Source organism: Gossypium hirsutum, chromosome D04 (genome assembly GCF_007990345.1).
Source record: "Gossypium hirsutum isolate 1008001.06 chromosome D04, Gossypium_hirsutum_v2.1, whole genome shotgun sequence".
Taxonomy (NCBI): domain Eukaryota; kingdom Viridiplantae; phylum Streptophyta; class Magnoliopsida; order Malvales; family Malvaceae; genus Gossypium; species Gossypium hirsutum.
This window is the reverse complement of record NC_053440.1, coordinates 55266556-55289125: the sequence shown is the minus strand read 5'-3', so window position 1 is coordinate 55289125 and position 22570 is coordinate 55266556. Positions and strand designations below refer to the sequence as shown.

At 32.2% G+C, this 22570-nt stretch overlaps 4 protein-coding genes across 6 annotated transcripts; 2 read left to right on the top strand and 2 right to left on the bottom strand.

Moving 5' to 3' along the window:
- Positions 1-85: 85 nt before the first annotated feature.
- LOC107898315 (universal stress protein PHOS32) lies at positions 86-7661 on the bottom strand. Of its 3 annotated transcripts, none has more exons than XM_041090986.1 (5): positions 7078-7661; positions 6369-6448; positions 4274-4392; positions 2836-2912; positions 86-2004 (listed from the first exon to the last, which is right to left on the bottom strand). In XM_041090986.1, exons 1-5 carry the CDS (start codon positions 7370-7372, stop codon positions 1976-1978), a joined length of 600 nt encoding a protein of 199 aa, XP_040946920.1. In that variant the 5' UTR covers positions 7373-7661; the 3' UTR covers positions 86-1975. The 3 variants fall into 3 exon arrangements, with proteins under 3 accessions (XP_040946920.1, XP_040946919.1, XP_040946918.1); XM_041090985.1 differs by having other exon boundaries at positions 86-2007; positions 7078-7659; XM_041090984.1 differs by lacking the exon at positions 86-2004 and having other exon boundaries at positions 2028-2912; positions 7078-7660.
- Positions 7662-8642: 981 nt separating this feature from the next.
- On the bottom strand, positions 8643-10336 carry LOC107898566 (40S ribosomal protein S25-4). Its single transcript, XM_016824067.2, has 4 exons — positions 10160-10336; positions 9963-10037; positions 9725-9859; positions 8643-8932 (listed from the first exon to the last, which is right to left on the bottom strand). Exons 1-4 carry the CDS (start codon positions 10160-10162, stop codon positions 8819-8821), a joined length of 327 nt encoding a protein of 108 aa, XP_016679556.1. The 5' UTR covers positions 10163-10336; the 3' UTR covers positions 8643-8818.
- A 3358-nt stretch (positions 10337-13694) lies between these two features.
- Positions 13695-18031, top strand: LOC107898565 (phosphatidylinositol/phosphatidylcholine transfer protein SFH1). The gene is made up of 14 exons (XM_016824066.2): positions 13695-14015; positions 14257-14331; positions 14460-14721; positions 14903-15002; positions 15127-15393; positions 15484-15561; positions 15913-16014; positions 16103-16152; positions 16356-16455; positions 16556-16627; positions 16734-16814; positions 16913-17036; positions 17127-17509; positions 17579-18031. The coding sequence occupies exons 2-14, from the start codon at positions 14286-14288 to the stop codon at positions 17684-17686; spliced, it is 1773 nt and encodes a 590-aa protein (XP_016679555.1). The 5' UTR covers positions 13695-14015; positions 14257-14285; the 3' UTR covers positions 17687-18031.
- Positions 18032-21415: 3384 nt separating this feature from the next.
- Positions 21416-22570, top strand: LOC107898567 (bZIP transcription factor 11). The gene has a single exon (XM_016824068.2). The coding sequence runs from the start codon at positions 21960-21962 to the stop codon at positions 22431-22433; it is 474 nt and encodes a 157-aa protein (XP_016679557.1). The 5' UTR covers positions 21416-21959; the 3' UTR covers positions 22434-22570.

Sequence of the window (22570 nt, the reverse complement as noted above, 5' to 3'; positions counted from 1 at the left end):
ATAGATCAGTATGTTAGCAAATATTTAAAACCTTACATATATAGAGAATTAGCGCTGACTTATTCATTGATGAACCTGTTTTTGTGAGTATTAATAGAGTAAATAAGTGTGTTACTTGGTTTACAACTGAAATTTCTAAAAAAAAAATTTAGACGAGAGATCTAAATACGTACAAAAATAAAGTTGCTACATCAGAATGCGTTAGGACTTAAATCATTTGTTACATAAGATTAAAAAATAGTAAATTATCTCAATGAAATAAGCTTTGTAGGCGTAGTGAAACCCAACTACGAACAGTACTTTTTTTCTGTGTTCTTATTGCAATGCCACTTCCAACGAGCACTGCCTGCTTTTAAGCCTAAAATATTATCCTTAAACTAAAGTGAGAGCATATTTTAAGCCTAAAAGTTCATAGGCTTTTGTGAGTGTGTGTGAATGACAGGCGTCTACGTAGAAGAATGAATTATGGTGGCCTTGGTTTGAGTGTACCAAGCTCTTTTTTTTATCTTTTTCAAGTCCCCACTTGGCCATAAAACGGTGACAGTTCAAACAGCTCAAAAGCTCTCCAACCACTGGCACCTGGTCCATGCAATCAACTAGAATGCACAATCACGACAAGAAATAAAGAATACCCAAACATAAACACGAATCTATTTCGAGCAAGAGGGAGATTTTTCTTTGAAACAGAAGAAAAAGTGTTTTGGGTTTGAGAGGATAAGCAAATAAAAACGTACTCGTATTGGGTACCAACCAATGGGAATCGTGGAGAAGTGAATGAACTTTTTTTTTACACAACTCGACAACTTGACTTGGTTTGATGTTTTTTTAATCATTTGGAACAAGATCAAAGTCCCTCAAACTATAGCCACATATATATATATACACACACGCATATTATGTATATAATCCTGAATGTTTGAATCTTTCAAAAATGGCGTCAAACAAAGAGTTTAGAGGTTTGATTCTCTAATTACTATTCATAAGTATGAGATTTATGAACGAGTCTTACATATTTGAATGATGATAATTAGTGTACAAAAAATTAATGAATAAAAAGGTGACGGATGATTAAGCAAGTGGGTTGGTGAAACTCAACACTAACGGAGCCCAAGAATCGATTGACTAGCATGTGATGAGAATGAGAAGTGACTAACTTGCTATAATAGGAGCATTGGTATGTGTGTGATTTTTTTTTTACAATGCTTTCTTTTACCTATAATCTCATCTCAACTCTTAAATCAAAAGAAAAAAAGTACTTAAACTCAGACCCTCCTCAAAAGTACCAACTGAACTAGAGCTCATCAAGAAAATTGTTGGGTCATCTATAATAGACTTAAAATCACTTGGGAGATGAGATTTGGGGAATTATCAGTCAAGAGTGATAATAGTGTAGTAGTGAAGTTGGTTACGGATCATGATGCAAAAAACAAAGGACTTACCATAGTAAAACTCATCGAGGACCTATGCAAGCAACAATTTGGCTACTTTCTTTTTAAGGAGGATTATTTTGTTCACCGCTAGTTGAATAAAAACACTTTACAAGCGAATTTAAGATGATGTCATGTTTCATTTTTTATTATTTCACTATTCTCTAAAAACAAATAACATCATCATAGACCAACTGCTCCACAAGCAATGTACGATGTAATAATCCTCTATCCTATATATTACAAGTTTTGAATTGTTGATGTCAGCAATCAATTACATGCAAACTAGCATGTTAGCATAATAACGATTGAGTTGACGATTGTTAATAGCTACATCATCTCAATAACGATCAAAGACATTTTTGTATTGGTTAAATTTTAAATTTTCAACCTGTATCGTACTCAATCCATAGAAATTGAAATAACTAAACCACAATCACAACATACATTGATTTCATTTTGGAATCAAATCATGTAAATGTTCTCAAAAAAATTAGAAAAGAACCATTCACCTAGATTAGGGTTTCAGCTAATCAAGATTGAAACAATTAGTTCCAAGTTAGGGAGCCATCTCCAGCTTCTTCAAAGCAAGTTATATGAAAAGAAAAAAAAGGGTAAGAAATTAGTGAAAAATTCCAAATTTCCAATAGATTAAGTAAAAAAGAAAATAGATATAATTAGAGTTTCTATGAATAACGAGCGAGTCTACTATATGCTAAGGAAAAAGTACATACTAAAATTTCCAACCCTATATTAGGGGGTGCTCGTGGCCGAGTTAGGTCGAGTTCAGATCGGGTCTAAGTATGATATTAATAAATTTTATGTTTGTTTAAACTCGGTTCGATCCGAAATTTGGACCTAATATTTAGTTCAAACTAGCCCATATTTACAAAAGATTAACCCAAACTCATTTCAGGCTCGTTTATATTATTTTAAAAAATAAACTATATTTATATTATATTATTTTAATGTTTAATAATTTTATACATTTTTTATTTATTGTTTTTATATAATCATTTTTACATTATTTTAATGTTTACATTAGAGTAGTATTATATATTTAGTATATGTTTATTTTTTTAATATGTTCTAAATTACATAATATATAAAAATAACATAATATAAAGTATTATAAATTTAAAACTACTCGGGCCGAGCCTGGGCTTAATTTTTTACCCGAGCCCATTTTTCGGACATAATATTTTTATCCAAACCCTCCCAAATTTTGAATTAACTTTCGAGTCTAGGCGAGTAGCCTGAACTATGAATAGGACTAGCCTATATCAATACCAAAGTTTCTAATTATGCTCTAATTAGATTGGTAATTGATAGAAATTTTAGTACGTGCTTTCTCTTTTTTTATTTTCCGGAGTGCACTGTAAAATTTGGCGAATAACAAAACAAGTACCTTTCCCGGGTACGATTATTACAGGAGCAGATTTGCAATTGTGGACGCAATAATCACTAACACTTCCTTGAAAAACACTGCAAAAAAGTATGAAAAATCTTGAGTTGAGTATGTGTTTGATTTTCTTTTAAAGAAATTTGTGTATATGAACGCCTTGTTTTCGTATTTGCGTCCAAGGGTGAAATTAGAAATTGTGTGATGGAAGATCGAGATCAAATTAAAAAAAAAAATTGAAGGGCCAAAACAAAAACAATTGTAATCAAATGGCTTAAATTCAACTTTTTTCTTTTGAAAGAAGTAAAAAATACTTTCTTTTTTCCATTTAATAGAGAATCAAGAGGGAATTAAATTGAAGTATTAATACTTAAGAGGAACTAAGGTTGCCATTATACCATCAACCAAGGAGGCTAGGAAAAAAAGAAAGAGTGGACCTAGAATTGTTCATGGGTCGGGCTACCCGCTTAGGCTCGAAGGTCCTCCAGAATTTTGGAAGGGTTTGAGCAAAAATATTAGGCCCAAAAAATGAGCTTGGGAAAAAAAGGCCAGTTTAAAATATGGGTCGGGCTCGAGCTTGAACATTCAAGGCCTGAGCCCTTCCTGGCCCTTTTTAAGTTTATAATACTTTATATTATGTAACTTAGAACACATTAAAAAAATAAACTTATACTAAATATATAATACTACTCTAATGTAAACATTAAAATAATGTTGAGATGACTATATAAAAAATTTCAATAAATAAAAATGTATAAAATTATTAAACATTAAAATAATATAATATAAATATTTTTAAAAAATAAAAAATACTATGAGTATGCTTAAAATGAGCTTGTGTTAGTCTTTTACAAATATGAGTAGGTTTGGGAAAAATTTTAGGCCCAGATTTGGAGCCGAGTTTAGACAAACATAAAATATGTTAATATTATGCTTGGGTCCAACCCGACTTGACCATGAACATCTTTAAGCCGACCTAATACGCAAGAGAGAAGAGCAAAGAAAAGAAAGGGTAATTTTCCATATATTCTCGTGGAATGGTAGAGTAACAAAAACACAAGCATTAGGGGAGGCTCAAAAGTTTATTTTGGGTGTCAAAATTAAATTGTATATTTTTATAAGAGTTAAAATGATTAAATCAAAAATTTATCATTCTTAAGATTAAAGTACAATTTTACGATATACTAATTTAAAATTTCAAAGGGACAAACATAAGATTTCTCATTTTAGGGGGACTGAGAGTCCTGCCAACTCTCCCTAACGCCACCCATGACAAGTGTTAACTTCTAAATAAGTGTTAACGTTACTCAAATTCGAGTGTAAACAATGAAAACAAGTATGTATATAAAACGAGTATATTCATTTTTATTTGGAGGATTCTTTAATCATCATTTCTCATACCCATCAAACATGAATACTTGAAGGTATAAGGGAAAAAGCAAACCTTTGTATTAAGCTTCTACCACGAGTTCCCATAACAACAGCTGCAGGCTTCACCCTTTCTGCTTCCTTGCAAATCACTTTGCCTGCATCCCCCGACACGATTCGAGCCATCGTCCTTACCTGCGATTTCAATCCGTAACTGTTAATGTGTGCATGAGAAAGTATTTTGTAAATACGTAATTACCTTGAATATATTAATTATTTCTTTAATTTTTAATAGTATGGAAGGGACAAAAGAAATAAATTGTTCTTTCTTCAATACTTTTTGATCTTTAGTGGACCTCTTAATAGGATTCGAACCTAAATAAAATTCTGACAATCTACCAGAGAAAAAAGAAGGAATGGATCTTGTAAGATTACCAACAAATTCTTCGAATTTTTCTAGAAGCAAATGATTATTCATCCGCTTCTCACAATTCTATGACTAGCCGAGGCATTGAAAAATATCTAAAAAGACACTTGAAAAATCGGTCTGATTCTTTCTTTGTTTGAAGAAGGGAAGGGTCCCAAAGAATCGGTGTTTCTTTTAGTTCAAGAATGAAACTAACCAACCTATATATTTTGCATTATGAATCGATTTGTGTTCATAAAAATTGTTGCCATTTTCTTTCTTAGTAAAACAAGGAACTAATTTGCCCATCACAAGTCAATATATTGAAATAATAGACAAGAGATGAATGCATCAAAGATTAGTGTATGTTTAAATATTCCTACACAAGGCACACAATCTCCATTGATTTGGCAATATTAGAAAAGGGTTTAAGCAGGGAAGTGAAAATGGTGAGGGTTCATCTTTAGGGACAGCAAGGTGCTTTTATGATTCTCTATCTCCAAGAGAATTTTAGAATAGAAGGTGTGTTTGACATTGATGTCAAGAAGATTGGTGGGAATCATTTTTTAATTTCTTTTGAAGACGAAGAGATTGGAGATTAAGGTCGTGGTTGAGGACTTGGTTCTCTGAGATTGAGCCTTGGACCAAGCAGTCATGTAAGAGGTGTAGAGAAACCTGGTTAGCAGTGTTTGGGTTGCCTTTACATGTATGGTCATATGAAATGTCTAAAAAAATTTGCCAGACTATGGGGTGATTTTGTTTCAATTGGTGGAGATACTCTAAAAATGCAAGATTTTAGCTAATGACAAATCAATTACAAGAGATTAATGAATTCATTACTGTTCAATGTGGTGACAAGAGATTTTTTGAATCAAAATTCTGTAAAAAAGAGCACCGGAGGGAAGAAGGCGAAGCAACCATTGAAGTGCAAAGCAAGAACCCCTGACGACAAAATTGCTAATCTATCTCTCACGAAGACTAGCTATCTTAAAGGAGGCAGAGGAAACTCTTTTGCTGGGAAAAAGACTGGGTTTAAGGTTTGTTGGTGGGGATGAGGAGATTATAGATGAATTAGCATCGATGGCAATCAATCGACTCAGGGTTGTTTCTGGTTGCTGAGTGGGGAGATTGAAGTGTATGCAAAATGATGATATTATCTTGGAACATTCGTGGAGTGGATTCTCAATCGAAGCAAGTGGCAATTAAGCTGGTTCATGAGACTACCAGGAGTCCAAACTCGCTGAAGTCTCTAACCAGGTAATTCATAGTTTATGGTCAGACGATGACTTTGATTTTGCTTTTTCAAGTACTACAAGCAGATTGGGGGGGGGGGAGGGTGTTGCAATAATGGTTTAAGTCTCTGTTCCAAATGAAAATTTTTGTGGGTTAGGAGGAATTTTATAGTCTGTTTGAATTTTGAGCAAGGGAGTTTGCATGTCCATTTTACGGTCTATATTTGGAGTTTGTGGCTGCCCCTCCTAACAATCTTGTCTTTGATATTAAAACTTATGTTCTTCCCTTCAACGTATAATGTGCCTTACCATTGCATGGCATGTGGTTGCTATTGGTTGTAATATTCTAAACTGGCTTTTATCATATCAATAAATTTTATGGTCGAGTAAAAAATATATAAATTAGCAAAACTCAACAATACTAACTTCTCAATTTTCACAAAATATGATGATCAAATTAATAAAAGGACTAATTTATTAATTTTCATAAAATATAGGGATGAAATTCAAAATTAAACTGAATAAGGACTAACCATGGCAATCTGAAAAGCCTCCACACTGAGCTTCTCCATGAGTGCTTGACTGGCTTCATACACAATCTCACTTCTAACACCTATTATAAAAGGGAATTTGAGATGTATTAACAAAATAACCAAGAAAAGAAGTGTTAAAGGGTTGGATATATAGGAATAGGTCCTCAACACGTTCGATATTGCCTTCAGTGACGGTTTTGCCTCCCGATCCTATTAAGAATTTGATGAGACGGTGAGTAGAGACGAAGTAAAAAAAAAAAAATTGTTGAGTGAAAGTTAAGATTATAAAATTGAGGGGTCAAAACTAAAAATCTTACATTAAAAATGCTTAAACTAGATTATCATTTTTTCCAAAGAGCTAAAATTATAGTTTTTCCATTTAATCAAAATTTAAAAAAATCTAAATTGAATATTTTAATACTGGGAGGGTCTAAAAAGCAATTTACCCATTAGCCAAAAGGCCCCTGTCCACCCCTTTTGGCTACACCCGTAGCGTTGGGTTGGGTTCATAGGACAAGAACGCCTCTTCAAGTGCTTAAGAAGCTTAAGAAGATAAACCGTGCAGGTTACTCCTGGTTAAACTCTAATTCGCCGCCTCTTCAAACATTAAGGCTCTCGCTAAGATCAGGAGACGGAACACCCGACAATACCTGATATGTCGGCATTCGACCCTTGAAAAAGAAAAAAAAGCAAGTGAGAAAATGATAACTGGAAACAGCATGAACGAGATAGAGTGTATCAGCAAGCCTAACAAGATGAATAAGAGCCCAATCAAAGGCATGTTTGCTATTAGGACCATGATCAATGGCTATCACTATATCTCTCCCTCTCCTTCTCTCCACCGTCCCTCTCTCTAAACCCGGTGCTGGAATTCTAGGGATCAATGTCGGCAAGAACACATCTCTATAAGTGTACTCTTCATCTTCCATTACCGTCTCCATTTTGTCTGAATTATGGTTGGTTGCCTCCAAGGCACAACAGTTACACGGTTGATGTTTGAACATTGTGTGTCGTGTTCAAAAACCATAGATTTGTAGGCACGAGTTTGTTGCAATGTTTTTTGATGTTACAACCAAACCCCATTATTTTAGTGCCGATGACCAAGCATTAGGTTACATCTACCATGTCGCTTTAAGGAAAAAGCTCAACGAAATTAAAGGGTTGACACAATACCATCACCCTTTGATTTTGTATTAACAATCATCATTTCTCTATTTGATGTTTGAATCGTCTATAAGTACTCAAGTTTGAATCCTATTATTCACAATTGCGATTTATGAACTCGATTCTTTCCGAATTGATCTAGTTTTTGTATTTGTACTTCTAAAACTTATATATTTTTAACATTTCTTAGTACTACTCGTAATTCTTTAAAACCCTTAAGTTTAAGAATAATCTGCACGTAATCGTATATAAATCAACTTTTTTAGTTGTTGTAATAGCAAGGGTGTTAATTGAATTAAGACTCGATCAACTCAAAACCTTAAAATTTTCAAAGCTGAATTCATTAAGTGGAGTACGCCCTTAATTGGATGGTTCAAATTGAATGTTGATGAAACTTCCAAGAGGCCTGAGATTACATTTGTTGATAAGCATATAAATCTTAATTTATTTTTGATAATTTTTCTTAATTATTTAACCCTTCAACATTACAAAAAAAAAAATTAACCCATTTAACTTTTCGTCTCTTTTAGTAATTGAATTTACATTTTTTTTATTAAATCACCTTAAAATGAATAGAAAAATTAATGATTGCTAACTCTGTTAATGCAGCTTACACGTGATTGTTGTATGGATGTCATGTTAACGTTTAATTAATTTTTTAAAATTTTAAAAATATTAAAAAATATATTTTATATTCTTTTTATACTTTTTAAATAATTTTTAATTTTTAAAAATATTTTTTATAATTTTTTAATATTTTTAAAATTTTAAAAAATTAGTTAAGTGTTAACATATCATCAACATAACAATTCACGTGTATGCTACATTAGCAAATTAAAAAAAGCATTAACTTTTTCATTTATTTTAAAGATAATTTGACAAAAAAATATAAATTTAAAGATTAAAAAGAACTAAATTTTAACAATGTATACAACTAGACCTAAATTTTAAAACCCAAAAAATAAAAAAGACTAAATTCCAAAATTGTTTATTGGTTTATGTTTTTGGATTATTTATATAATAAGTACCTCAAGAACCCAGAGTTCATGTAACCGAGCAACCCTCAATTTCAAGAAATTTGGGAACCACAGCTCACTTGGGAACAAAATCTGAAAAGTACATCCTTTAAACCATAGCCATATCAAGAACCTGTTGCTTAAACATTGTAGAGGGAAAAAAAGTGACTACAGGGAAGTCTTAAATAAATAACAAAAGAAAGCATTCAATGATAATAAACTCAGCAAATATAATTCTAAATAATAACTAAATTAAGGGGAAAAAAGATCCTAAGTGTTGGTTGCCCTGGTGTAAATCTGCTGGCTAGAATGAGCAGACACCAATCTAATCGACCCCCTTGCCATCAATTCCCTTATAGCCTTCCTTGCAAGTGATCCATTGATCTGTGAGTGTTCATGCAAAAACCAAAATTTAATAGCAGATTATAGTTCTCATATAGAGCTCACACATGCATAAGAACAGCAACCAATCTTACTAGGACTCGGTTATGAGTGCCGGGGCACGGATATGTGACTTATGAGCACGTTCAAATTTCTCATTTCTCCAAGATTTTTAATATAGGTATCAGATAAGAAAACAAAAAGGCCCATGTACTAAGAGTTGAATTGCATTTTACCCTGTCTACTCAAAAAATGAGCAAATTAGTCTCTGTACATTAGTCAAGGAGCAAACTGATCATTGTTCATCAACATGAGGTATGCGTGGCAATGTGCTTGTCTGGTAATTTTGTTAGCCATGCCAGTTTCTCTTTAATCTAAAGCATAGGGACTAACTTGCCCATTTTTTTAGTAAAGGGGGTAAAATGCAATCTAACACTTAGTGCAGAGGCCCCATGAAAATTTTGTTGCATCTAACTCTATATTACAAGTGTAGCAAGAACACCACTTTGAATAAAATTACTATGTTTTGTACAGCAACTACATACATTAATCAAATTCCAAGAAACTTAGATCCTATGCTGCTCCGACTCATTTCCGAGGACACTTCGAAATACTTGAAAAGAAATTTGAACATGTGACATGTTCAACATCCAAGCAAGAGACAAACATGAATCAAACTAAAACCTAATAACATACGAATTGTAAAAAGCAATGCAAAACATCATCCATCAAAAACAGGCAAACACAAAAAAGGGGGGGGGGAATAATAACGAGAAAAAAGAGAGAGAAAAGTACCCTCATACGATCAGAAAGAATAGAGGGGGTGATGAGCTTGTATTTAGGAGCTTCAGAGAGAAGCTTGTCATAGGTAGCTTGATCAAATAGCACCATGTTGTTCACCTTCTCCTTTTGTTTTCCCTTGCTCCACTTCTATTTACCACCACAAATTAAAAACAAAACCAATAAATAAATAAAAACCCATTTCTCATCTAACTCCAAAAAAGCAGAAAAATTCAAAAAAAAAAAAGATGACCTTCTTCTTTTGTTTGCCCCCTCCAGATTTTGCGGGCTTAGAGGAAGGAGGAGGAGCTTTGTCTTTCTTTGGGGCCTACAAAAGCAAATCCAAAAATAGAACCAAAACTATGTTAGTTTACAATTAAAAAACCAAAATTGATTTGGGATTTTTTTTTTTGGTATAAAAGGATTGATAATGTAGGGAGATGAACATACCATGGTATCTGGTGGTAAAGGAGGAGGCGCAGTTTTTGCAGGTGCGACGAGAAGTGGGGGTGGAAACGTGAGAGCTTTCTGTTAAGTTCTAAACCCTAAGGTTCGGTTGCTTGTTAATCTAATTTTTATTTCAGTCCTTGTACTTCTTATAAATTTTAAACTTAGTCCTTTTATTTTGGAAAAAAGCAATGTTGTGTGTATGAATTTGGAAACTTTTCTCAACTTAATTTTTTTGTCCATGCAATGATGTGGCACTATGGTATTGTAACATGTCATCACCTAAAAAATCATATATTTTTATTAATAAAAACTTTAGGTAATCAAAGTGTCACATAATCCCTTTGGTCCCTGGGTCCCTGTCAATTTTGAAAATGAGCAAATTTGTTTCTCTCTCAACAATAACTACAAAAAGAATTTAAAATTATTTTCATAAATTCAACATATTCATAAAAATTCCAAAATTTATATTTTTTAAAAAATTAAAAATCTAAAAAATATATAAAGAAAGTTTAAATTTAAAAATATTCTAAAACAATAATTTTGGGAGCTAAATAAGTTAATTAATGATTTAAGTTTATCATACTAAAATTTTTATTTTTATTTTGCTTTGAAATAGTTTTCAAATATACATGGTTCAAATTTATATGCTCTAACAAAGAATTGGTTATACCATAACAAGATTTTAATTCGACATGTTTAATTTTTTTAATTTAACTCGAACAATTTCACTCGAGTCAACTCGACTCGAATTTCATTTCACTCGATTCGAAAAAATTTCAAATCAAGTTAGGATGATAAAATAAGACTCGTCAACTCGAAATTTTTTCACTTGATTCGACTCAATTCAACCGAATACTTACCCCTACTTAGGCTTCAATTATTAAATGAAAATAGAAGAATGACTAAATTTTTGAGATAAAAGTTGAGGGATTAAAATTCATGATGTACAAAAAGCACATAGATTTGGAGCATAATTAGACTTTGTTTGCTTCACCATATCTAAACTATAATTTTGTCTAATTCTAGTTTTAAGAGATTTAATCTATTTTTTTAGTTCGACATAATTTGATCCCTCTACTATTATAATATTATTAATAGGTTCAAACTGATAACATTATTAGTTTCTGACATTGAAGTGAAAATGTGATTTTTTTTTTTTTAAAAATCTTAAGCATTCAACACATGCAAATTTATTATCGGTACGAAAATACTTAATTAGATTTTCAGGTAGTCCTAATTTTGTGGTCCAAAAAAAAACTATGTAACAACAAATAATTGTACTATTAAATTCAAACATTAAAAAATAAAGGAGGAAATCATGACATGTTAAAGTAGAGTTAAACTCTAACATTCAGGCCGAATGAATTTTAGCTCAATTAATTTAGGCATTGTTATCAATGCACGGGGACGTGGGTTCGAATACGCAGATGCTCGAGCGGAACACAAAGTTAATAGATTCCCTCTCCTCGACTAGCATTAGCTTTGTCAAAATTCCTTTTCCGCCACATCAAATGAGACCGCAAAGGAGCATCGACACCAAGAAAATTAAGAACTTCGACCATCTACTCCGAGGGTGCATCATTAGTACAATATAAGTTGAAGAAGATTTTCTAGAAATTATTATGAGTCCAAACCTCTCTTAAGGCGATGAAATTAATCCTATGCGGAGGATCAATTAAGAGAATGCACAATAAGCCTTGCTAGTGCAAGAATAGTCTACCGTAAGGGTGAAGAATTTGTAAGAGGGATTTCCTTTGTATCAATGTTTTCAAATTTTAAAAATTTTTGGGTGATTTCAAGAGGAAATTTTAATAACTCAAATTTCCCCTAAATAGGTGGTTTTTCAAAAACTTAAACTTTAAAAAACTTATTTAATTATAATATATATTTTAAATTCTATTTTATTAAAACTATTTATATATTTTTTAAAATATAACAATATCCATATTGAAATTTTTTATATTATTTATTTTTAATATAATTATTCTTTTTATAATTATATTTTAATTTGTAAAATTTTATTAACCTAATATTTTTAAATAAATTATTTATCCAAACAAAAGAGTTCCAAATCCTAGCATTTTGAATCTACGAATTCTAAAATGTTAGCATTTTAAAAATTTTACCCTCGCTCTAGACCTCGTTGCCAACTATAGAAACCTAGTAAGGTGTAGCCTCATACATAGAAAAGCTCGACCCCATGGCCTCACTAGGAAAGCAACACACCTCACTTAAACATTACGTCACACCAAGCAGGCTTATGCCCATATAAGATATAATGGAAAGAATTCCTGATGACATTCTCAATCTATCACATTTAAGCTTGAAAAGCGCCTCGTCCAACCCCTTTAGGTTAACGCCAAAACTGTCCTAAGTTGACATCCATCACCCTGTAATGACTCCCATGGAGTAAGGAACTCAATGGCTATGACCCACGCCTAGCCATCCTCCCTCTATAAATACTCCTCAACATCAAAGTAAAAGCATGAGAGATCTATATAATCCACACCTTGGAAAAACTCAACCAAAAACTCTCTTAATTCATTAGTCTAGTGGTTCTTCACTCACCATATAGAATAAACTACCTTCATTCTAATGGCTCTCCACACCTCATTCACTGGGAACCACCCTGTTATATCCTTAAACGCTTTATATAACTTTAGTTATTGTAACCAAGTTAATAAATCCAATCAATTCAAATGATGAAATTCTGTTCAAATTCGTTCAATTATAAATACTATTAGAGTCTGTTTTAAAAATTAAAAATTGAATCGAATTTCAAATAATATTTTAATTTTGTTGAAAAATATTTTTATTTCCAAGTACAATAAAAATATACAAATATTATTAATAATATCTTCATTTAGACCTAACCATATTAAATATAAATTAATTCAGTTTTAATTCAGTTGACATTGTTGCTACCATATTCAAATAGGTTTTTTATTCTAATTTAAATCTTTATATATAGGTGGGTTATGGTTTTCAAAATTTATGTGATAAAAATTATTAATATATATTGAATTTATAAAAATATAAAATTTATTAAACACAATAATCATACAATAAAATAAAAGTTAAAAAAATAGAAAAAAAAATAAGGTTAATTTTTTTTCATAAGTCCATATATTCTTTACAAATTTAAAATTTAGTCCATTTACTTTTATTTCCAAGAATTTTGTCCTTTTACTTTTTAGATTTCAAATTCAGATTCAACTGTTAACGTTGTTTTTTTTATTCATTTTGTTAGTGTGGCATTCTGAAATAATATATATATATATTCGATAGCTATGTAACAGAAAAATGACGGGGTAAAAATCTGAAATGTAAAATATGATTTTAACATCGTTAACAGTTGAACCTGAATTTTGAAATATAAAAAGTATTTAAATTATTAAAATAAAACTACAAGGACTTATTTCATATTTTAACCAAAAATAATAATGGCAGCCAGCAAAATCTGCCGGAAAAAGGTTGGATTCAGTTGACAAAGTTTGTTAAGAGACACAAAAAAAAATGAAAAAAAAAGGAGAAGGTTTTTCAATGGAGTCCCATGCAAATCGCACCAAACTCTAATTCACCATTTTTAACAGAAAAATAAAAAAAATTAATTTAAATTTTTCACAAAAGAAAAATGTTTGGGTTTTTTTTAGAGCTTCGTCAAGATTAGTAAACGTAAAAGGAATCTCGAAATTAATTTTTTTTTCGAAAGAACTAAATCTGTAAAAAAAAAAAAAAATCAATCAATGGACATTTGGAATTTATAGACAAATTATCTTCAATAGCCACCTATTCAAGAGATTTATTCGGGTCTCCTTTCTCTATTAGCCCCTCAACCTTGTCCTCTCACATGCTGGTAAACATCTCTTCTTTTCCTTTGTTCTTCAATTTTTTATTTTTATTTTTTCACTTAATTGTCTGTCATTGTATGTTCTTTTATGCTTCAAACTTTTCATCTTTTTGATCCTCCATAGACATTTGGTTTTTTTACATCAATCTCCATAGACATATGATGATGAACATTGTGGATTGATGTCATGTGTTTGATCTTTACGTATGCAAACATGGAAATCTAAGGCTAACCCATTTTTAACCAGGTGTTGAACGACATTTCAAGGTTATAATAATGGCAGAAACTACGTCTTTACTTGTTGATCGACAAGCTCGAATGGGTGAGTCATTCTACAAACACGTTGCAGTCTTGCAGACCCTTTCTTTTTTTTTGAACCAATCATACAAATTACATTAAAAATGACAAACTGGGGGTGTTTTTTTGTGTGGATCTTTTCGAGTTTTACAGGTGTTGAAAAATCGGATGTAGAGAGTTCTGAAGATGAGAAGAAGACAAGGCTTGGGGGTCTTAAGAAAAAAGCAGTAAGTTCATCCACCAAATTCAGACATTCTCTTAAGAAGATAAGGAGACACAGCAGAGTTATGTCTGCTGATTGTATTGAGGATGAACTTGATGCTAAAGAGTTACAATCGTTGACCGCATTTCGCCAAGCCCTTTTTGTTGATGATCTATTACCTACTAAACATGATGATCATCATATGATGCTAAGGTCACAATCTTTTTCATCCTTTCTTCTTAATGCTATGTTGTTCGGTCTCTTCATTTTTCTTACATTACGTATGTACGATAACGTAATTGGACATCGTTGTCGGGGCTTTGATGCACATTAGGTTAGGATGAAAACTATGAAGGCCTAGGGTCATTAACATCACTACTTGGTATAAGTACAGATTTCTTAAGGCCAGGAAATTTGATCAAGATAAAGCAAAGCAAATGTGGGCTGATATGCTTCAATGGCGGAAAGATTTTGGGGCTGACACAATCAGGGAGGTATATATATATATGTGTGTGTATGTGTGTGTGTGTGTGTGTGCGTGTGTGTGTATGTATTGACTATGTATTTCATCTTAGTGGATTGTGTCTGAAATTTCTTGTGTCGGATTCGTTTACCTAGGACTTCGATTTCAAGGAATATGATGAAGTGATTAAATACTATCCACAAGGATATCATGGAGTCGATAAAGGTGGACGACCAGTTTATATCGAAAGACTTGGTCAAGTCGATGTAAACAAGCTAACTCAAGTAACAACAATAGACCGCTATTTGAGGTACCACGTAAAGGACTTTGAAAAGACCTTGAATGTTAAGTTCCCTGCTGCATCAATTTCTGCAAACAGGCACATTACTCAGAACACAACTATATTGGATGTTGAAGGAGTGGTATGTTGAGGGCGAATTTTTGTTGTTCATTTCTCCAAATTTTTGATTCATTGCACTTTTAATATTTACATTATATATATGAGTTTTCAGGGGCTTAAAAGCTTCAACAAGTCTGCAAGGGAGCTCCTTCAACGTCTTCAGAAGATTGATGGTGACAATTATCCTGAGGTAAGTCGTTAATCCGTAAGGTCTATGTTTAATCTGCACTGAGACTCCTCGTCTATATCCTCCCATATTTTACATATCCATACGATTCGAGTCCTTGGTTCCGAAATAGTGTAAAAAGAACTGCTTCACATAATTGCTATTTGACCCTGAGTCCCTAACCTGTTCTAAAAAATCTAGGCACTTCGAATTGTTTTGTTGACAAGGATAACTTCAGGGAGAAGATCTTTTGTCTCGTGATAGCCTGCTCCAATTCCCTTATGAAACTTTCGTTATTGAATTAGTCGTACACTTACACATGTTTTTGATTCAGTCAAGATGTAGCTAATTGAATGCTTCATATATATATTGCAGACTCTGAACCGCATGTTTATCATCAATGCTGGTTCTGGATTTAAGCTGTTATGGAGCACAGTTAAATCATTTCTTGACCCAAAGACCACTGCGAAAATCCATGTAAGTATAAATCACCAATTCACTCGAAACTAGATTTGCTTTTGATACTTTAATGTTGCTAAACAACTTTTTATGTTATATTCATCAGGTTTTGGGTAACAAATACCATAGTAAGTTGCTTGAAATTATTGATGCTAGGTAAGTCTCATCTCAACCGATTGGAATGTCATTCCAATACTTCATTTTTTTCTTAAAGTATACGTATACAACACCTACGTCTAATGCATATCTCTAAACATGGATATAGTCATATAGGGATATGATTCTTCCTCGGTTCTTGGAGGATAAGAGTTTCTCTTAGTATTTAAAAGGTTCCATGGTTAAACATGTTTTTTTAACAGTGAACTGCCTGAGTTTTTCGGCGGTAGTTGCAATTGTGCAGACAAAGGAGGTTGCATGGTTTCTGATAAGGGTCCATGGAATGATCCAGAGATATTAAAGGTATTCACCTAAGATTTGATAGATTGATTTTCGGGATAATATATAATTTTACATTGTTCTTGGAATAATGAAAACCAACAACTTTCACATCGACGAGCAGAGAGTTGAAAATGGTGAGGCCAAGTGCACTTGGAGAACTCTGTCAGGCATCGATGAGAAAACATGCCGAGTGGTAAGTTCATCACTTATAGCCAAGGCTATGTGCAACACATGCCTTAATATCTAGTTTCTACAAGTTCATTGCCTAACATTTTGTTTTGATGTTTTGGACCATGAAGCTTAATTCCTTTGACACAGAAATTTCTATGGACAATGCTGAATGCCCTGCAGAGGCTCCATTATTGTCTCCTGTTCCTGAAGTAAGTCTGTAAAGTGATCCCGTTGTAAGTACGGGGTTCGAGTCTTAGCATCTGCAACTCTTTCCTGAGATAACTACATGTTTTTTTACGTATTGCAGACTCCGATCAAGAAAAAATGCCAGGATTCCTTTACCTATGACAATCTTATTCCTATAGTTGACAAGGGTGTGGATACTTCTTGGCCTAAACCAGTGGAAAATGAAATGTTAGCCATCTCTAAAGGTTAAGTCCTTGAAAGGTTGCAAATGTTAGGATTCAAAGTCCGGATCCGGTTGGATACTACCTTTAAAGATTATAATATTTCAACTGCAGATTGTTACCAGGTGAAGAATGGCAGAAAGGAAAGTGACAGAATTGGAAGCAGCATTTTCGGAGGAATCATGGCGTTTGTAATGGGAATCGTAACCATGGTTCGTATGTCCCGTACCGCGCCAAAGAAACAAAGTGAAGCAACCGTGTACAGCGGTGGTCAAGTTTACTATCCTAAACCCATCACAGCCCCTGCCTCTCAGTTGCCAGCACCGATCACTAGCGCAGAATTCATCACCATGGCGAAACGCATGGCCGAACTGGAAGAAAAAGTGGTCGTTCTTAGCGCAAAACCGGCCGTCATGCCACCGGACAAAGAAGAGATGTTGAATGCTGCTTTAAGAAGAGTCTGCATTCTGGAAAAAGAACTATCTGAAGCTAAAAGGGTACATACATACTTACATACATACATGCATGCATGCATGCATTCATTGTTTGCTTTCTTCCATATGCAGGCACTTGAGGAAGCCCTTAATAAACAGAGGATGCTTCAAACATTCATCGCCAAGTCAGAGATGAAGAAATCTGCAAGTCACCAAAGTTTTTACTGCTTCAAATGCTAAAAAGAAACATGCAAAATATATATTTATATTGAAAAGCTTGATCTTCATGTTTCATTTTTGCATAGTTTATTATGATTTGCAGAAGCCGTACTATGGAAACTTGATGTTGGTGGCGTTGGAGAGATAATTCAGCCCCACAGATCAATATATATACTGTTTTGCCTTGTACAATATTAAATTCCAAGACCTTGTAAACGATGGAGTTTAACATCTTTAATAAATCTTATGTATATTTTTTGAATTATACTAGGTATGTAAGGTTTAATTTTGACTTGAAATTATCTGAATCCGACTCGAAAATTCTCAAATAAATTCGATAATTTTAGATATGAATTGATTATTCTATATGAAATTAAAGATGGGTTGCTTTCGATTACGTATTTGGGTCGGCTGCTAAATTTTACTATTAGTCCTTATACTATACTTTATTGGTGAATTTAGTCCCTATGGTTTTTATTTGGTCGTTTTTAAGTTTTGCACTTTTTGAATTTTAAAATTTCAATCCAGACCAAATGAAAGTATTAAGTTCGTTAAGTTTACTTTTGTTATTTCCAAAATCTCATGTTGCAAACTTATTATCATATATGTAATGACATGTCAACTTGCGTTAAGTGTCATATGTTGCGCATGAGAACCCACAGCCATGGCGCACTTGTGTGATCCATCATGTTCAAAGGAGGTCATTTGGTCCAACCGGATTGGCACGTTGCTTGGAGAGATTGAAGGCTCATCTACAAAGCTTAGCAAATATAGAACGTGATGTTCAAATATATATAATCTTAGATATGATATGTAATCTTTAGAAGATACGATTCTGTAATCTTAGAGATTTGATTTGTAGATAGCTTTTAATTTTAGCCATTGATGTATTTTAATTTGTACCGTTGCTTTCGAAGAGGCTCAACTATAAATAGAATCATCCCCCCTCATTCAGTGAGTCATAGAATTTTTTAGAGCATTCACTCAAAACTCTCTCTAGTGTTCTTGTTTTTCTGTGGCTTTGTTCATCTTTCAAGTTCTTTCATTTTTTGTTCTTCTGCTTGTTCTTCATGGGTGCCTTAGAGAAATTCTATTGAATCCTCAATTGTTGGGAGTTAGGCTGACTTGGGTGTTTTGGAGTGAAGAAACTGCCAAGGCCGCACGAATTGCGTGGAAAGAATCTAAGTCCATGACATAAGTATAAGGCTAAAATTGACTAAATTAAAGTATAAGGACTAAATCCATAACTTTTACATAGTACAAGGACTAATAACCGAAATTGACCAATATTTTCCTTCATGACGAAGTGATTAATAATGTAACATGTTTTCATATCTAACTTTACTGCTTCGGCAGCTAATTTATAAGATTTGGGAATCTCAGGGCCTACAAATTTGAAAAGACAGGTTTGCCCTATAAATACTGAACATATTAGCTAAACCAAAGGGTAGTTTAGACAAATTCGTTACCAGTACTAAAAATAAATAATTACCAAATGTACTCTTACCCAAGTGTGTCGTGTCAAAATATCATCGGTGAAGAAGCAATTTGGAGAGGCGTGTATTTATTAATGGGTCTAATTCTATCCCCAGTCCCTATTTTCTTTGGACTTTTGAAATTTAATCCTTCTACTTTTAGTTCTAAGAATTTAGCTCCTTTACTTATCCGATTTGAAAATTAAAATCTAATTGATAATATCGTTAAATCTAACTGTATTATCAATTAGACTTTAATTTTTTAATCAGAGATTCGAATATTGAAACGTCATATGGCATTCCGAAAATGGGTTATATAAGACTCTAGAATGAGTAGTACTTTCGGGATTAAATTTCAAAAATCTGAAAATTTCAGGGACTAGAGTTATAATAAGACCTTGGTAATTTGATTGTTTGCAATTTAGATAAATTCATTATATCAATAATTTATCTTCATCAACTTGGCACTTACTGCTTCAAAATTTGGATTTATAGATAGACGGTCTTCATTTAGATCATTTTGTGGGGGAAATGCATTGATTCTGATTCTTTAGGAAATTTCATTAAATACCTCATTAATTTTTTTACTCCGAGTTTATAAATACAAATACAATATAATTACAAATACATATTTAAGTAAAATTAAATTAATATAAAATAAAATAAATTACTTCCGTAGTCACTTATTTACATTTTTTTCTCTTTTTTAGTCATTTTATTATTAAAAGTTACGAAATAATCACGTAACTATTTAATTTTGTCTTTTTTGATCATCAGTTAGCTAACGTAAACATAGAAACACCCAGAATTTCAAGATAATTAGATGACCGAAAAATGATAAAATTAAATAGTTGGGTGACAAAAAAAAAGCATAGTTATTGTAGTTTACCCTATAAAAAATAGATAGATTAAGAACAAGAATAATCTAAATTAAAACCAACTAAACAGACTAAAACTCACATATATGGTAACAACGCATTGTGAGATTGAATACCCATATATGATGATTGCTCATAATTAAACTCGAACTTAATTTTTTACAAAAATGCTATCTAAAACCTTAAAATTTTAACGACGTTAGCATGACAACTCACATGACAATCCGCGTGTACTTCGTGCTTACATATCATGTCAACAAATAATTTAAAAATTATAAAAATATTCAAAAAAATCATAAAAATGAAAAGTTCATAAATGATTGTCATAAGAACTGTCATGTTAAAAAATTTAACATTTTAGATAATATTTTTGTTAAAAAACAATAATTCAATTTTTTTTTGAAAAGTTGATCGTCAAATATAACCTTTTTTTTAGGTAAAGAATCAGATTTATCTGAAATATAAGGATCAATTTGATAAAAAAATGTAAACATTAATAACTTAATTTATCATTATACCAAATAAGTACTAAACCAAGATAAAGATCCAAATTCATTGAACCCAAAAAAAAAAAATCAGGATGAAGTTCAACATTGTCCTTTAGCATTACATTTTCACAAATAAAATTTTATTTTAAAACTAAAGTTAAAAAGAAAATCAAGAATTTTGGCATTTTATTAGATAAGCTTTTATCTTTTTATATACTTAAATAAATCATTCTGGAAGAGTCCTTATGATGGATTTAATCATTACTACCGGTGATAGATACATTGGTTTCAAGTAGGGGATAATATCATCTTTTATCTTTCAACTTCGCACCTAATTCATTTTAATATCTGAATTTGAAAAATATAAAAATTTGGTAACTTGAGACTCTGAAATTAATATATATATAAATTTTTAGATGATGACATAGTATAAGTGTCACATTTAATGTTTTAATAACTGAACCGACGATTGAATCGATTAGACCACTAATTCTCTATTCAATCAGTTTAATCGATTCAGCTAGTGGACCAACAATCATCAAATAACTAAATAATATTCATAAAAATTGATGTTTGTCCCAAGTTTTGAATTTTTTTTATTTAATCGAACTAACCCTTTTATTTGAATCGATATATTATTAATTCTCTATTCATTTTGTCCGATTAACCAATCCAAATTACAAACTAAAATGAATCTGGTTGTCACATTCAATACCAATATATATATATAATATTCAGGAGAAAAAAACAAAATTAAGTTAAACTATATGCCCACCAATGATGTAAACAAAGATGGCTCCCAGCTGTATCTGCCCAGTTGTGGGCTCCTTTCACTCTCTCCCTCACCCCACATGTTCCCATTACCTTTTTCTCTTTCTCACTCCATATTCCATTTTCTTTTTCTGCTATCTTTTTTTTACAAAATTTTAATTGTCTTTCATCAACTTGAATGTCCTTTTTCCTTGCTATAAAATCACCCTCCATTCACTTGATTAAATCCTCTACTTCCTCTCCACTTCCTTTATAAATCCTTTACCCACATTTCCTTTTACCACAGTCTCTTCATAGTATCTTCTCATTTGATTCAATCCGAGTTCTGGGTTTAGTTTCTTTAACTTCAAAATCCATTACCCATATTGGGTTTCTTAGGGTTTTTTGTTTTGTTGTTATAAAACAAATCAAAGATCTTGATGCTCAACCTTTTTGTGTTAATGTTTGAGATTCATGTTTCCAATTCTCAGTGAAATCTTCTTTTCTGGGTTTATGATAAATTCCACATTCATACGCAGGACCCATCTTGTTCAATCTTTCTCTGTTGTTTTCCTCTACTGGTTATATTACGTTTCATAAAGAAATAATCATCTTTTTTAACTTATTTATCTTTACTACTAAGTTTTTTTTTTTAATTTTATTTGGGTCCTGCTATTATATATCATAAATAATAACTCCTACAATGGCTACATCCTCGGGTTCATCAGCAACACAAATCAACTCGGGCTCAGAAGAAGCATTAATGGACGAAAGGAAAAGGAAACGAATGATATCGAACAGGGAATCAGCAAGGAGATCAAGGATGAGGAAACAAAAGCATTTGGATGATCTAATGACTCAGTTGACTCAGTTGCAGAAACAAAACCATGAGATCATCACAAACATAAACTTCACCACACAACACCTCTTGAATGTTGAGTCAGAGAACTCGGTGCTTAGAGCTCAACTCAATGAACTCACTCATAGGTTACAGTCCTTGAATGAAATCATCAGCTTCCTGAATGATGTTCATGGCGATGACGACGACGACGATGATAAAACAAGCATTGACTTCACTCAGCCTGCTGTAGCTGATAATATCTTCCTGATTCCTTTCCATCTGGCTTACTTGAATCAGCCTATCATGGCCTCTGCTGATAACACGTTTCAGCATTAATTTTCTATAATGCCACAATTTTAATGGGATTTTTAATCTCAGTTTATATATATATATATAGTTGTATAAGCAGTAGTATGAAATAAAATATGTGAAAATCATAAAGCTATGGTATGGTTAATGGTAGATTTTTTTCA

What these genes read in the sequence shown, in the direction of transcription:
- LOC107898315 (XM_041090984.1), bottom strand. Translation starts at nt 7,372, where the DNA reads ATGTTCAAACATCAACCGTGTAACTGTTGTGCCTTGGAGGCAACCAAC. An exon ending in AGGCTTTTCAGATTGCCATG is followed by an intron (nt 4,393 to 6,368) that starts GTTAGTCCTTAT and finishes TTGAAATCGCAG; the next exon opens with GTAAGGACGATGGCTCGAAT. An exon ending in GGTAGAAGCTTAATACAAAG is followed by an intron (nt 2,913 to 4,273) that starts GTTTGCTTTTTC and finishes ACTTTTTTGCAG; the next exon opens with TGTTTTTCAAGGAAGTGTTA.
- LOC107898566 (XM_016824067.2), bottom strand. An exon ending in GGGGCAAACAAAAGAAGAAG is followed by an intron (nt 9,860 to 9,962) that starts GTCATCTTTTTT and finishes GGTGGTAAATAG; the next exon opens with AAGTGGAGCAAGGGAAAACA. An exon ending in TTCTTTCTGATCGTATGAGG is followed by an intron (nt 8,933 to 9,724) that starts GTACTTTTCTCT and finishes GAACACTCACAG; the next exon opens with ATCAATGGATCACTTGCAAG.
- LOC107898565 (XM_016824066.2), top strand. Translation starts at nt 14,286, where the DNA reads ATGGCAGAAACTACGTCTTTACTTGTTGATCGACAAGCTCGAATGG. An exon ending in GGGCTGACACAATCAGGGAG is followed by an intron (nt 15,003 to 15,126) that starts GTATATATATAT and finishes TCGTTTACCTAG; the next exon opens with GACTTCGATTTCAAGGAATA. An exon ending in TATTGGATGTTGAAGGAGTG is followed by an intron (nt 15,394 to 15,483) that starts GTATGTTGAGGG and finishes ATGAGTTTTCAG; the next exon opens with GGGCTTAAAAGCTTCAACAA.
- LOC107898567 (XM_016824068.2), top strand. Translation starts at nt 21,960, where the DNA reads ATGGCTACATCCTCGGGTTCATCAGCAACACAAATCAACTCGGGCTCA.